The 12,532-nt window shown below is 48.1% G+C and overlaps 1 protein-coding gene across 5 annotated transcripts in view; it reads right to left on the reverse strand.

The window, feature by feature from the left end:
- Positions 1 to 542: 542 nt before the first annotated feature.
- Positions 543 to 12,532, reverse strand: part of LOC140266916 (unconventional myosin-VI-like) — a 138,403-nt gene continuing 126,413 nt past the window's right edge. For 3 of the 5 annotated variants that reach the window (XM_072362053.1, XM_072362051.1, XM_072362054.1), the window contains 3 exons: positions 11,942 to 11,968; positions 6,045 to 6,263; positions 543 to 3,230 (listed from right to left, as the gene is read on the reverse strand). In XM_072362053.1, coding sequence (XP_072218154.1) covers positions 3,031 to 3,230; positions 6,045 to 6,263; positions 11,942 to 11,968 — 446 coding nt within the window. In that variant the 3' untranslated portion in view covers positions 543 to 3,030. The remainder of the gene's footprint in view (positions 3,231 to 6,044; positions 6,264 to 11,941; positions 11,969 to 12,532) is intronic. The other 2 variants (XM_072362052.1, XM_072362055.1) reach the window with 1 other exon arrangement.

Here is a 12,532-nt window from a genome sequence, read left to right on the forward strand (position 1 = left end):
TGGTTTTTTCCCTGCAGCTGCCAAAGCTTTCACATCCAGTTTCTGCCCCTGAAGGTCGGCTCAAAGCTTTAAGAGCGCCTGAGCAGATCTGCTGAAATGGTTTAAATCAGGATCTGAACCAGGACCAACCTTCTGTGGCCACAGGTAACCTGTGAAGGAGGCAGCCGGATGATTAACCGGCTCAGACTGCAGCCCAGAACGAGTTCTGTGGGGAAATAACGCCCGAAACTGCTTCCATTAGCTCTTAAATCCCACCTGAGGTTTTCTTCTGCTCACCTGAAGCTGCTCTCTGACCACAGCAGCCACTTTGTGTGTCCATAGGTTGTAAATAACGTGTCTGTTGTGATCTTCTCATGTTTATTGCTGCTTTGGGCTCAGAAACCCACTGACTGTAATGTGGACTTTTCTTATTTAAAGATGATTTAACGTGTGGAGTTTCAAACATTAGCTGAAAATACAGAATAAAAGTGCATTTCCTTCAGCTTTAAACGGCTTTCTGGGCTTGTGTCCGAGGTCAAAGAAGCACAGAGAGGTGAGTGAAACATGGAATGCATTTATTCATGGGTTACAGATTAGAAAAGTGACAGCGACAAAGGCAGTGCTTCCCCAGGAATGATTGTGACGTGGCTCGCAGCATTTTCTCACAGGTTGTTCAGACAAACACGGTCAAAGCTCGGCGCTTCACAGCCGCCATTAACATGCAGGCGGCGCCGCTGGTGCTGCTCAGAGCCGGGCGCTGCAGGCTCTGGTTGCACCGATGCCAGCTCACCTTCTTCCTCACTCAGGGGAGCCTGAAGCCGTGGCTGAGGCCGTGAAAAACAGCCCAAAAGGAGAGTTTTATCTCAGATTATTCTGCAGAATAACAGAATTTAATCATTTCTTTGGAAGAATCTGGAGACTCTGTAAAAACCGTCAGTCTGGGAAGAGAAATTTAGCTCTTTCAGACACTTTCAGCATCGTTTTGTGCCACGAAGCCCCAGTAAGACGTGTTAATTAAGTTATTTAGTCCAGTTCAAGTCGAAGAAGTTTAATGATAATTCTGATAAAGACGAGTCCACCTTTGGGATTTAAAGTCTTCTCCAGGTTATTCTGCCTTTTCTTTCAGCCAAAAAGCAAAAGAAACTCAACATTGAGGATGCTGCTGGCACCAAAATCACAAGCCAGCAAAGTGCATCCATTTTTAATCTGTGGGGAGTGAATCTGGTGGCCTGCAGACACCCAGAAGTTTAATGATAATTCTGATAAAGACGAGGCCACCTTTGGGATTTAAAGTCTTCTCCAGGTTTTCTTTCAGCCAAAAAGCAAAAGAAACTCAACAATGAGGATGCTGCTGGAGTGAATCTGGTGGCCTGCAGACACCCAGAGAGCCTTCTTCCTCACTCAGGGGAGCCTGAAGCCGTGGCTGAGGCCGTCAAAAACAGCCCAAAAGGAGAGTTTTATCTCAGATTATTCTGCAGAATAACAGAATTTAATCATTTCTTTGGAAGAATCTGTAGAAACCGTCAGTCTGGGAAGAGAAATTTAGCTCTTTCAGACACTTTCAGCATCGTTTTGTGCCATGAAGCCCCAGTAAGACGTGTTAATTAAGTCATTTAGTCCAGTTCAAGTCGGAGAAGTTTAATGATAATTCTGATGAAGACGAGGCCACCGTTGGGATTTAAAGTCTTCTCCAGGTTTTCCTTCAGCCAAAAAGCAAAAGAAACTCAACATTGAGGATGCTGCTGGAGTGAATCTGGTGGCCTGCAGACACCCAGAGAGCCTTCAGTGAGGAAGAATGAGGTTTAACTGCAGGAAAGAGTGGAAATCAGCTTTTTTAACCCCCCCCACCTGCATGTTAATGTCGTTTGTAGAGCAGCTCGGCTGCTTGGCTCCCAGAAGGTCCTTCAGCCGAGCATCGAGGGAAAGCAAAGCAGCCTCAGAGGAATAACTGGGATTGTCCATCTTTGTCTTTCACAAACACGACAGGGAGACCCGAGTTGGTGGCTTTTCTCTTTTCTAGCTTGCGTGATTTATTGCTTCTTGTTGCGATCTCGGCGCTCGAGCCACTAAGGTAGAAACTGTTCTTCCAAAAATAAACTTTTACATTCCAGCGGGAACGTCGCGGTCGGCTGCACACGCTGTGCAGGGAATATTTAGTGTTCCAGTTAAAGGCCGAGCAGCAGCTCTGCGCCTCCATGGCTTCTCGCACAGCAGGAGGCTTCCAGCCCGACGGGAGCCTGGGATCCCAGGCCTCCTCCTCCGGTAATGTCAGAAGAAGAACTAAAAAGATCTTTAAAGACGTCGGCCTTCTGTATTTGCAGCAGTTGCATAATTAATTCACATGTTCTGTTCGCCTGATGAACAGACAGAAAGCAATCAGGGAAAAAAAAACAGGTTTGGTCTCAAAGTCACAAGTTTTTGGACCGTTTTCATCAACTAATTTAAATCACAAACAAAACAGGAATCACTACAGGAACAAATCAAGGAGCTCCAGTTACATTCAGCTGGAAAGACGAAAGGAAAAGAAAGAATTTGCACATATTGGACTGAATTAGGAGAGGAATGATCGGACATTTTCCCATGAAGACGATGTAAACAGCAGGTTTTAGGCCGGAGCGGGCTGTTAAGGTGGGCTAATTATCAGGAATGCATAATTACGGAGGAATCTCGTGTTTTTCTGCTTTGGGGAGGCAGCTTCTGAAAATAAAACCCTACTTTTCAGCAATTAAACCCTGTTAAAGTAGTATTAAGGCCTCATAGTTGGAACAGAATTCCTTGGAAAACAGCCAGATGTGATCAGAATGATGATTTTTTTTTTCCTGCATAGGGTTTAATGCAAAACTTCCCCCCCCCCCCCCCCCACATGTCGAGGATCTGCAAGCTAGCAAGAACAAAAACTTTTTAACAATTAAATCAAAAGGACAGTTGAGAGAAACCGCCGTTCACTGCGCCCTGCAGTCAGAACCTGCAGGGCGCCCGGACGCCATCTGAGTCAGGAAGCTGCTGCGTTCGTCCCTTTGTCAGCGCCGTGAGGCCCCCCCCGGGCCCCCGTCACTTGAACATGCTCTGCAGCATGGCCGTGGCGTAGGTGGGCCGCGCCTGCCGGTTCTCGATGGCGCTGCGGAGGTACTGGATGCCGCCGCAGCGCTCCCAGATCTCCTCGTACTGCCGGGGGAGGATCTCGGCGCCCCTCTTCCTCGACAGGCCCGTCTCCTCCAGGCTCAGCTCACACATCTCCATGTCGTCCTTCCCTGGAAGAGGAAACGTGTCACATGTGGCTGAATCGCAGCAGAACGCCACTCAGATGGTAATCTGAGGTCAGCAAGACGAGCCGAATGTTCCCACTTCATCAGAAACCAACAGTCAAAGCAGCTAAAACCTAAAAATTAAATATTATAATATCACACCTTCAGAACGGCGCCGCCCTAGTGGCAGCGGCTCTGCGTCTTCTGGTGCGTAACCACGGCAACAGGGAAGTAGTTAACCTGTTTGGAGGAGCTAACTGAGTTCCCCAGAGCCCAAGTGATGCCTGGAATAAAACCCCCTGATCAGGATGAGTTGAAGAGGAGGAAGTTTAAAGCGTTTCTTCCTTTAATCATCAGGGGAAATGTGAGATCTCTGCTGGATAAAATGGACGAGTTTGGAGTCCTGATGAGGACAGAGTGGGAATATCAGGCAGAGACCTGGCTGCAGGAACAACTCTAACAGCTCTCTGCTCAGCTTTAAGACTATCCGGGCAGACAGAGACTGCAGACAGAGCGCTAACAGTAAAGGAGGAGGATCACAGAGCTGGTTAACAACAGATGGTGGAATCCTGGACCTGGCTGCAGGAACAACTCTAACAGCTCTCTGCTCAGCTTTAAGACTATCCGGGCAGACAGAGACTGCAGACAGAACGCTAACAGTAAAGGAGGAGGATCACAGAGCTGGTTAACAACAGATGGTGGAATCCTGGACCTGGCTGCAGGAACAACTCTGACAGCTCTCTGCTCAGCTTTAAGACTATCCGGGCAGACAGAGACTGCAGACAGAGCGCTAACAGTAAAGGAGGAGGATCACAGAGCTGGTTAACAACAGATGGTGGAATCCTGGACCTGGCTGCAGGAACAACTCTAACAGCTCTCTGCTCAGCTTTAAGACTATCCGGGCAGACAGAGACTGCAGACAGAGCGCTAACAGTAAAGGAGGAGGATCACAGAGCTGGTTAACAACAGATGGTGGAATCCTGGACCTGGCTGCAGGAACAACTCTAACAGCTCTCTGCTCAGCTTTAAGACTATCCGGGCAGACAGAGACTGCAGACAGAGCGCTAACAGTAAAGGAGGAGGATCACAGAGCTGGTTAACAGCAGATGGTGGAATCCTGGACCTGGCTGCAGGAACAACTCTAACAGCTCTCTGCTCAGCTTTAAGACTATCCGGGCAGACAGAGACTGCAGACAGAGCGCTAACAGTAAAGGAGGAGGATCACAGAGCTGGTTAACAACAGATGGTGGAATCCTGGACCTGGCTGCAGGAACAACTCTAACAGCTCTCTGCTCAGCTTTAAGACTATCCGGGCAGACAGAGACTGCAGACAGAGCGCTAACAGTAAAGGAGGAGGATCACAGAGCTGGTTAACAACAGATGGTGGGATCCTGGACCTGGCTGCAGGAACAACTGTAACAACTCTCTGCTCAGCTTTAAGACTATCCGGGCAGACAGAGACTGCAGACAGAGCGCTAACAGTAAAGGAGGAGGATCACAGAGCTGGTTAACAACAGATGGTGGAATCCTGGACCTGGCTGAGTTAGCATCATCCTAGCATCATCAGCTGAGTTGTTGCTAAGCTACAGAAACAACAGCCCACTAATGGAGACCTCTGAAGGAGATTTTCTGATCATGAGGTGCTGCCATTCAACAGGCTTCTGAAAGCTGGCCAATCAGGAGAAAGTGGGCTTTATTGGGGGGGGGGGGGGGTGTCTTAAAGAGACAGGAGCTAAAAACCACCTGATAATAATGACTTCATGTCATCTTAAAAATCGAGGATCCTTCACTGCTTAATGCCAATTTCAAAAGGATTAAATTGTCCAATTTTGAGCTCATGTTCTAAATAAAACCCGAAGCAGCTCATCTTCAACAGTCAGAATAAATAACGAGCTGCAGCAGCGTGTTATGCAGTCACTCACCCACATGCAGCTGCTGCAAACTACCAGCTGTTCCCCTACAAAATGAGCTCTGAGCTCCACGACCGTTTAAATCTCTCATCGGAGGCGGTCTGCAGCCGACAAACACCTCAGACGGCGGCCATTAAACCGGGGAAAACACAAGTTCGAGGTTTTTAACCCCAGAATAAGTGGCTTCTGTGGATTTAACACAATAAATGAATGTAATGCATAATATTCTATGTTAAAGGCCTTTATATTTTAACAGGTTTTCACCAGATTCACACTGTTAAAGCAGATGATTTAAACAGCTGGATAACCTCCAGCTGGCTTGTTTTTCAGTTATTGATGATGAATAACATCTCCAACTCGTCTATGTGACTCTACAAAGACAAAGACTAACAGTTACAATCTAATACAAACTAAACTGATGCACTATGTGTGAATTTTCACCATGAATCAACATCTACACTATTTTGTCCAGCATATTTATGACCTCACACCAAAGTTCAACAATTCACGAACAGGCATGAAACTTAATCTGTTGATTTATGGTCTTTGACATGGCTTTCTCTCTCTTTTTTTCCGTGAATCATTTAAATGTAAGACGTGTTAGTTTAAAGAGGAGGAAAAGTCCACATAAGGAGAGTAAAGATTGTAGAGAAACATGTCTCCAGCCTTTTAGTTTATGTCCTCACAACTAATTTTTGTTTTTGCTCTGTACTTAATTTTTTTTAGCGGTTTTTTACTTTAACTTTTGAATGTTGTTTGGTTAGGTTTAGGCTTGAGGGGGCCTGCCTTCACGTTCATTTTCTCAGTTGGTAACAGCTGTAGGACTGGGTTATTTCCTTTTAAAATGAGCGATCACAACAATGATGATAATACCTGGGTAATTTCTGAACAAAATGTCACTTATACCGACCTGCCACCAGCAGGACGGGCTGTTTATCCGGGTGCAGCTCCATCTGCCGGGCGATCCACGGCCCGTCGAAGTGTGCGTACCACCAGCCCTTCTTCTTGCCCTGGGGGTCTTTGTACTGCTCGCCCGGCCGGATGAACGGGATGCGGAAGTAGCGCTGCTGCCGGTTCATCGCCACCTCGTGCTGCCGGGCCGGGATGGGCGGCGCTGGGTTCTGCTGGGCTGTGGATTGGATGGGAAAGGAGTTAGATATTTCCCACTGGCGACAGCAGCCAGCGAACGCGTTTACATGCAGCCTGGGAAGCAGCGAATGGGATCGAAGGTTTTTCCTGTTCATCCACCTGAGTTTGAACCTGTGAGACGGCGAGGAGGAGGAAAAATCCTCCTTTTACTCCATAACAAATAAACTGCTGTATCAGAGTGATGTCAGCCCTCTAATTTAACATTTACCTGAAGAGTCTACAGGTTCCAGGTTAGAAAATCTGAGGTTTCTAACCTGCTTTGGGTCATTTGTGCTGCTGGCAGAACGCAGGTGAGTGCACTGGAACAGGATTCATGTGAGAAGCCAAGCAACAAACGCTGAACTGAGACCTTCAGCCAACAAAACCAGGCTGGAAAATTCATTCTCTTCACAGGAAGTGAGTTCAGGTCCTTGTAATAAACCTCCTCGTGTGAAATAAAGTCTGAGAAGTCCTCGCAGGAGGCGAATTAAATACACAAATTTACAAATAAAACCATTTATGTCGAAGTTTTTGTTCCTTCCAGATGGAGTCGGGTAAATCTACGTAATGCAACTTTAAATAAATGCATAATAAAGTGATAGAAAAGGGCTTTTAAAGGCTTAACAATGACTTTTGATGACTCAAAACTCAAGCTTTCACACACTCCATGTTCAGTCTCATCAACTCAGTTTAATTTCAGACTTTAACACACAATTCAGGGCTAAAATAACAACTTTGAACCAGAGTTCAGAGCTGATTGTGACCCTGATCTGGTCCTGAAGCAGCCTCCATGACAGTCTGAGCAGCAAAGATGTTCAGAGGAGCTCCAGTTTGTGTTTAAAACAAAGTTCCTCAGAGAAAGACTGGAAGGGATCTGCATATTTCTGCCTCCACAGAGCAGAATATCATTAAAGCATTCAGGGAACCTGGAGGAGTTTCAGTGTAAAGGACGAGGGAGCGAGCCTAAGCTGGACCCCGTGACCTCTGACCCCTCAGACGCTGCATCAAGAACCGTCATTCATCAGCAGCTGATAGAAGCACATGGACAAGGGATTACTGTGGAAACCTTTGTCCAGCACCACAATACAGAGTTCCATTCACAAGCTTTACTGTGCAGAGAAGAAGCCTGATGTTAACCTCGTCCACTTCTCTGGGCTCGGAGGCGTCTGGGATGGACCGTCACACGGTGGAAACGTGTGCTGTGGTCAGACCCATCAGTATTCCACATCTTTGGTGGAAGAAATGGAGCAAAGAGCAAAAGCAGCATCCAGCCTGCTGTCAGCAACCAGTCCCTGCAGCCAGGCTCTGTGATGGTATGGGGTTGGATCAGGGGGCAAAGCTCATTTCCACTTCTGTGACGGCAGCATTAATGCAGAAAAGTTCACTGAGATTTTACAGCAACATATGCTGCCTTCAAGGCCACATCTTTTCCTGGGACGTCCCAGCATTGTTCAAGCAGACCATGGAAAACCACATTCTGCCACATTCCAAAGGCCTGGCTGAGGAAGAAGAGGTACGGGTGCTGGACTGGCTGCCTGCAGTCCTGACCTGTCCCCAGCAGAGAAACAACCACCCCCCCGCACTGCTGCACACCTTAAGACCTGTTTAAGGAGGAATGGGACAAAATAACAGCTGGAACTCTGCATCACCTGGTTTCCTCAGAGTCAGAGCGGCTTTAAGTGTTGGCAGAAGGAGACAAAGTGGGAAAAGATTCACTGTTTTCTGATCTTTTATGGGATGCTGCAGGTCTGAGGTGTAAAAATGATGTTTGTTCACAGATTAAATGAAGCTGAACAGGAAATCTGTTGAGTTCAGACTGTCTGACAGGAAGTAAAAGTAAGAAAAAAACATCAAAATAACTGTTTTTTGCAGAAAACTATCCCAAGTTTTTCCAATTTGTGGCTGTAAAAGTTATTTTAAGCCTTTTAGGAATGTTATAACATGTAAAACTGATCAGTTTAGTCTGTTTATGGGGTTGACAGAATGAGTAAAGGCTGAAAATCAACACATACAACCACCCCCCCGCACTGCTGCACACCTTAAGACCTGTTTAAGGAGGAATGGGACAAAATAACAGCTGGAACTCTGCATCACAATGTTACAAACGTCCTTTTTGTCTTGCTAATGAAGCCGGGTCGATGAGACCAAACATGGAGCATCTTGGGTTCAACCAGCTCAACATTTGCTGCTATAAAACTGTTTTAAACCCAATATATTCGCCAGGATCTGTTAGGAGTTACGGGTTATTCCAAGGACCTTAACACAGCGCATTACCAGGAGGGGATTTCCTCTTTAAACACCCCCCCAGTGCACACTTTTCCCATCGCTGCATGTAAACACGAAGCTCTGCTGCTCTGTTCTGGCAGCAGGTCTGAACCATGACCCTGAAGAGGAGCCAGAGTCCTGCTGCTGGAGCTGGAGGAGGGGTCAGAGGTCACGACAGGGCTGATGACAGAGCAGGAAATCAGCCTCAGCAGGTGTTTGTGAAGCGCTCTGCATCATCTTCATCTAAAGTGGAGCAAAAAAATCAGATCTACAGAGCTTTTCTACTGATAAAAGCTGCAGATTTCAACATTTAACGGGTCCATTTCAGTGGTCAGTGAGTCACTTTTAGTGCACGTTTCAAGCAGAGATTTAGATTCACACGTTAAAGAGTTTTCATCATCACCCACAGAGGCCCTGAAAGGCTTCAAACTGCACCTCCAAGCTTCAGAAAGATCCCTCAAAGCTCAGCAACGAACAAAAACTCATCAAATATCAGCGCTTTCACCACAGAAAGGAGGATGTCAGCATCAGAGCGGCCCTGGAGCTTCCCTCCCTGCAGTATTCACGCCGTTCTTCCAGCTTTACGCCTTTAACGGCGCCCGGGGTGGCTGGAGGAGGCGTTCAGGCTCCCAACAGTTCAAACTGTGGCTGAGCTGCAGGGAAGACTGGAGCCAAATGAAGTCTCTCTGCTGGAAACACACGAGCTGACCTTTTACATTTAGTTTTCTAAGGTTTCATGGCCTCCAGAGGTGAAGCAGGAGGGTCGGGGGGTTGTTAACTGGCCTGTTGACACCGGATTGTTTCTGTTTAGGCATTTAGCTTTTATCCAAAGCGACTTACAGGTAGGCAGGTAGGGTAAGGGGTCTGGCCTAAGGACCTTTCGTACCTTTCATGGTACGAAATCTAAAAGGATCTAAAAGAACCGCAGGATTCTCATTTATTAACCCTCAAATCATTCAAATTTGTGTGGATTAAATAACTAAATCAAGCAGATCATTTGTATTTCATGTGTTCTGTGCAGTAAAGTCTGGCTTTGAAATGAATTATTTTTCTATCTCTGACCACAGACGCCTTTTCCTTTGCTTTCTTTAAACAAACTGGGATTGGTGTCTAAAATAAATCCTGCTCCTGCACCGTGACTTGATCTGAACTCTTTCCATCCTGATACTGAGAGATGAGGAAAGAGCTTCTAACTGCTGAAATATACGTTCCTCACCTGCAACATTTATTCTCTCGGAGTGCACCTGAGGGCAGTTTAGCACCCGTTTTGGCACCTGGGAGGGTGGTTTAGCACCCGTTTTGGCTTCTGGGAGTGCACTTGAGGGCAGTTTAGCACCCGTTTTGGCACCCGGGAGGGCGGTTTAGCACACATTTTGGCACCCGGGAGGGCAGTTTAACACGTTTTGGCTTCTCGGAGTGCACTTAAGGGCAGTTTAGCACCCGTTTTGGCACCTGGGAGGGTGGTTTAGCACCCGTTTTGGCTTCGGGGAGTGCACTTAAGGGCAGTTTAGCACACGTTTTGGCACCCGGGAGGGTGGTTTAGCACCCGTTTTGGCTTCTGGGAGTGCACTTAAGGGCAGTTTAGCACACGTTTTGGCACCCGGGAGGGTGGTTTAGCACCCGTTTTGGCTTCTGGGAGTGCACTTAAGCGCAGTTTAGCACACGTTTTGGCACCTGGGAGGGTGGTTTAGCACCCGTTTTGGCTTCTGGGAGTGCACTTAAGCGCAGTTTAGCACACGTTTTGGCACCCGGGAGGGTGGTTTAGCACCCGTTTTGGCTTCTGGGAGTGCACTTAAGGGCAATTTAGCACACGTTTTGGCACCTGGGAGGGTGGTTTAGCACCCGTTTTGGCTTCTGGGAGTGCACTTAAGCGCAGTTTAGCACACGTTTTGGCACCCGGGAGGGTGGTTTAGCACCCGTTTTGGCTTCTGGGAGTGCACTTAAGGGCAATTTAGCACACGTTTTGGCACCTGGGAGGGTGGTTTAGCACCCGTTTTGGCTTCTGGGAGTGCACTTAAGGGCAGTTTAGCACCTGTTTTGGCACCTGGGAGGGTGGTTTAGCACCCGTTTTGGCTTCTGGGAGTGCACTTAAGGGCAGTTTAGCACACGTTTTGGCACCCGGGAGGGTGGTTTAGCACCCGTTTTGGCACCCGGGAGTGCACTTAAGGGCAGTTTAGCACCCGTTTTGGCTTCTGGGAGTGTGGTTTAGCACACGTTTTGGCTTCTGAGAGGGCACTTGAGGGCGGTTTAGCACCCGTTTTGGCACCCGGGAGGGCGGTTTAGCACCCGTTTTGGCACCCGGGAGGGCAGTTTAGCACCCGTTTTGGCACCCGGGAGGGCGGTTTAGCACCCGTTTTGGCACCCGGGAGGGCGGTTTAGCACCCGTTTTGGCACCCGGGAGGGCGGTTTAGCACCCGTTTTGGCACCCGGGAGGGCAGTTTAGCACCCGTTTTGGCACCCGGGAGGGTGGTTTAGCACCCGTTTTGGCACCCGGGAGGGCGGTTTAGCACCCGTTTTGGCACCCGGGAGGGCGGTTTAGCACCCGTTTTGGCACCCGGGAGGGCAGTTTAGCACCCGTTTTGGCACCCGGGAGGGCGGTTTAGCACACGTTTTGGCACCCGGGAGGGCAGTTTAGCACCCGTTTTGGCACCCGGGAGGGCAGTTTAGCAGTCGGGGGTTGTTAACTGGCGTGTGACACCTGATTAATCCAGGTGTATTCTGAAGGTTTCACACAGTACAAACAGAAAGAGTTTGTGTCCTAAAGCCGAGCCGAAGGGCTTCTGGGAGGACATTTAAACGAAGACTGTTGGGCTCACGAGCGATTTGAACTTTTATACAGGCGAGGGTGCTTTGAAGGGGGGTGGAATCGCTTAAAATCTACCTGCGAGGCATCAGAACGGACGGCCGGGTTTATATTCTGCTGTTAGGGTGACTTTGTGACATCATCCCGGGACATCGGATGATTAAAAGCCTTTCGGCTTCCTCTGGAGTATCTGCACTCGTGTTTAGGTAAGGAGAAACTGAGAGGAAACTGAGAGGAAGTCTGCGTTTGTGCGTCTCAGCAGAGGAGATGGAGAGATGTTGGGCTTCTGTTGGTGAGGCGACGCTTTTCTGAATGAAGAACAAGGTGAAGCTTGCAGTGACTGAACCAACCTGCCCTGCTCCGTTCTTCTGAATCTATAACAACAACATTTCCCTTCCCATGCTCAAAATCGCTCAGATAACCTCGCGCTATGATGGAGGCAGCGGTTGCCACAGAAACCCATCCACCCTCATCCTCCTCTAGCAGTTTTCCATCAACCCGAGCAGCTCAAAGCAGCAATCCCAGCTCAGAGCGGCGCTGTGCCATGATGAGTGGGGGGTTAATAAAGGGGGGGGAAGGTTAGTAGAGTTGCACACTACAGGAACACTTACATGCTGTTCTCACAGGTGGTGCACGATCTGAAAGGAAACATGCCAGATTACACAGCAGCAGATGTGAAAACATTGGATGAAACAGACGAGACGGGCTGAAAAACAGTCTGTGGTTCTGCTGCAACCCGGGGAACTTTCCATCCTGATGCCAGAGGCTGAAGCCTTCGTGTCAGATAATGTTCAAGGTCGCGACCTTTGCCATCCGTCTCCCACCTGATGACACAACTGGGCCTGAACATTTCTGTCTGCTGCAGTCTCTGCAAAAATAGTCAAATCCAGCGAAGAAGAAGAAGAATGCTGGACCTTCCCAGGAGGGTTAATTAAGAAGCCCGGATGGCGCCGAAACCCGGTCCCAAGTAAAAGCAGAGCCCCGTTTTTCTGGCCAATTCATTCAAATTAATTAATTAAAACACCTTCAAAACATATCAAGCAATGTGTTCCTTCTATAGAGACGAGTAAAGAGGATTTTATGAGTCAGTAAATCCACAATAAAGACGTGTTTTAACCTGGAAACTCACCGAACTCAAAGGTTTCTTTAACTCGCAGTGGACAGAAATGTCGGTTCTGGGGATTAAAAACGGACCGAAGCGG

Source organism: Leuresthes tenuis, unplaced genomic scaffold (genome assembly GCF_036924035.1).
Source record: "Leuresthes tenuis unplaced genomic scaffold, fLeuTen1.0.hap1 SCAF_13, whole genome shotgun sequence".
NCBI lineage: Eukaryota > Metazoa > Chordata > Actinopteri > Atheriniformes > Atherinopsidae > Leuresthes > Leuresthes tenuis.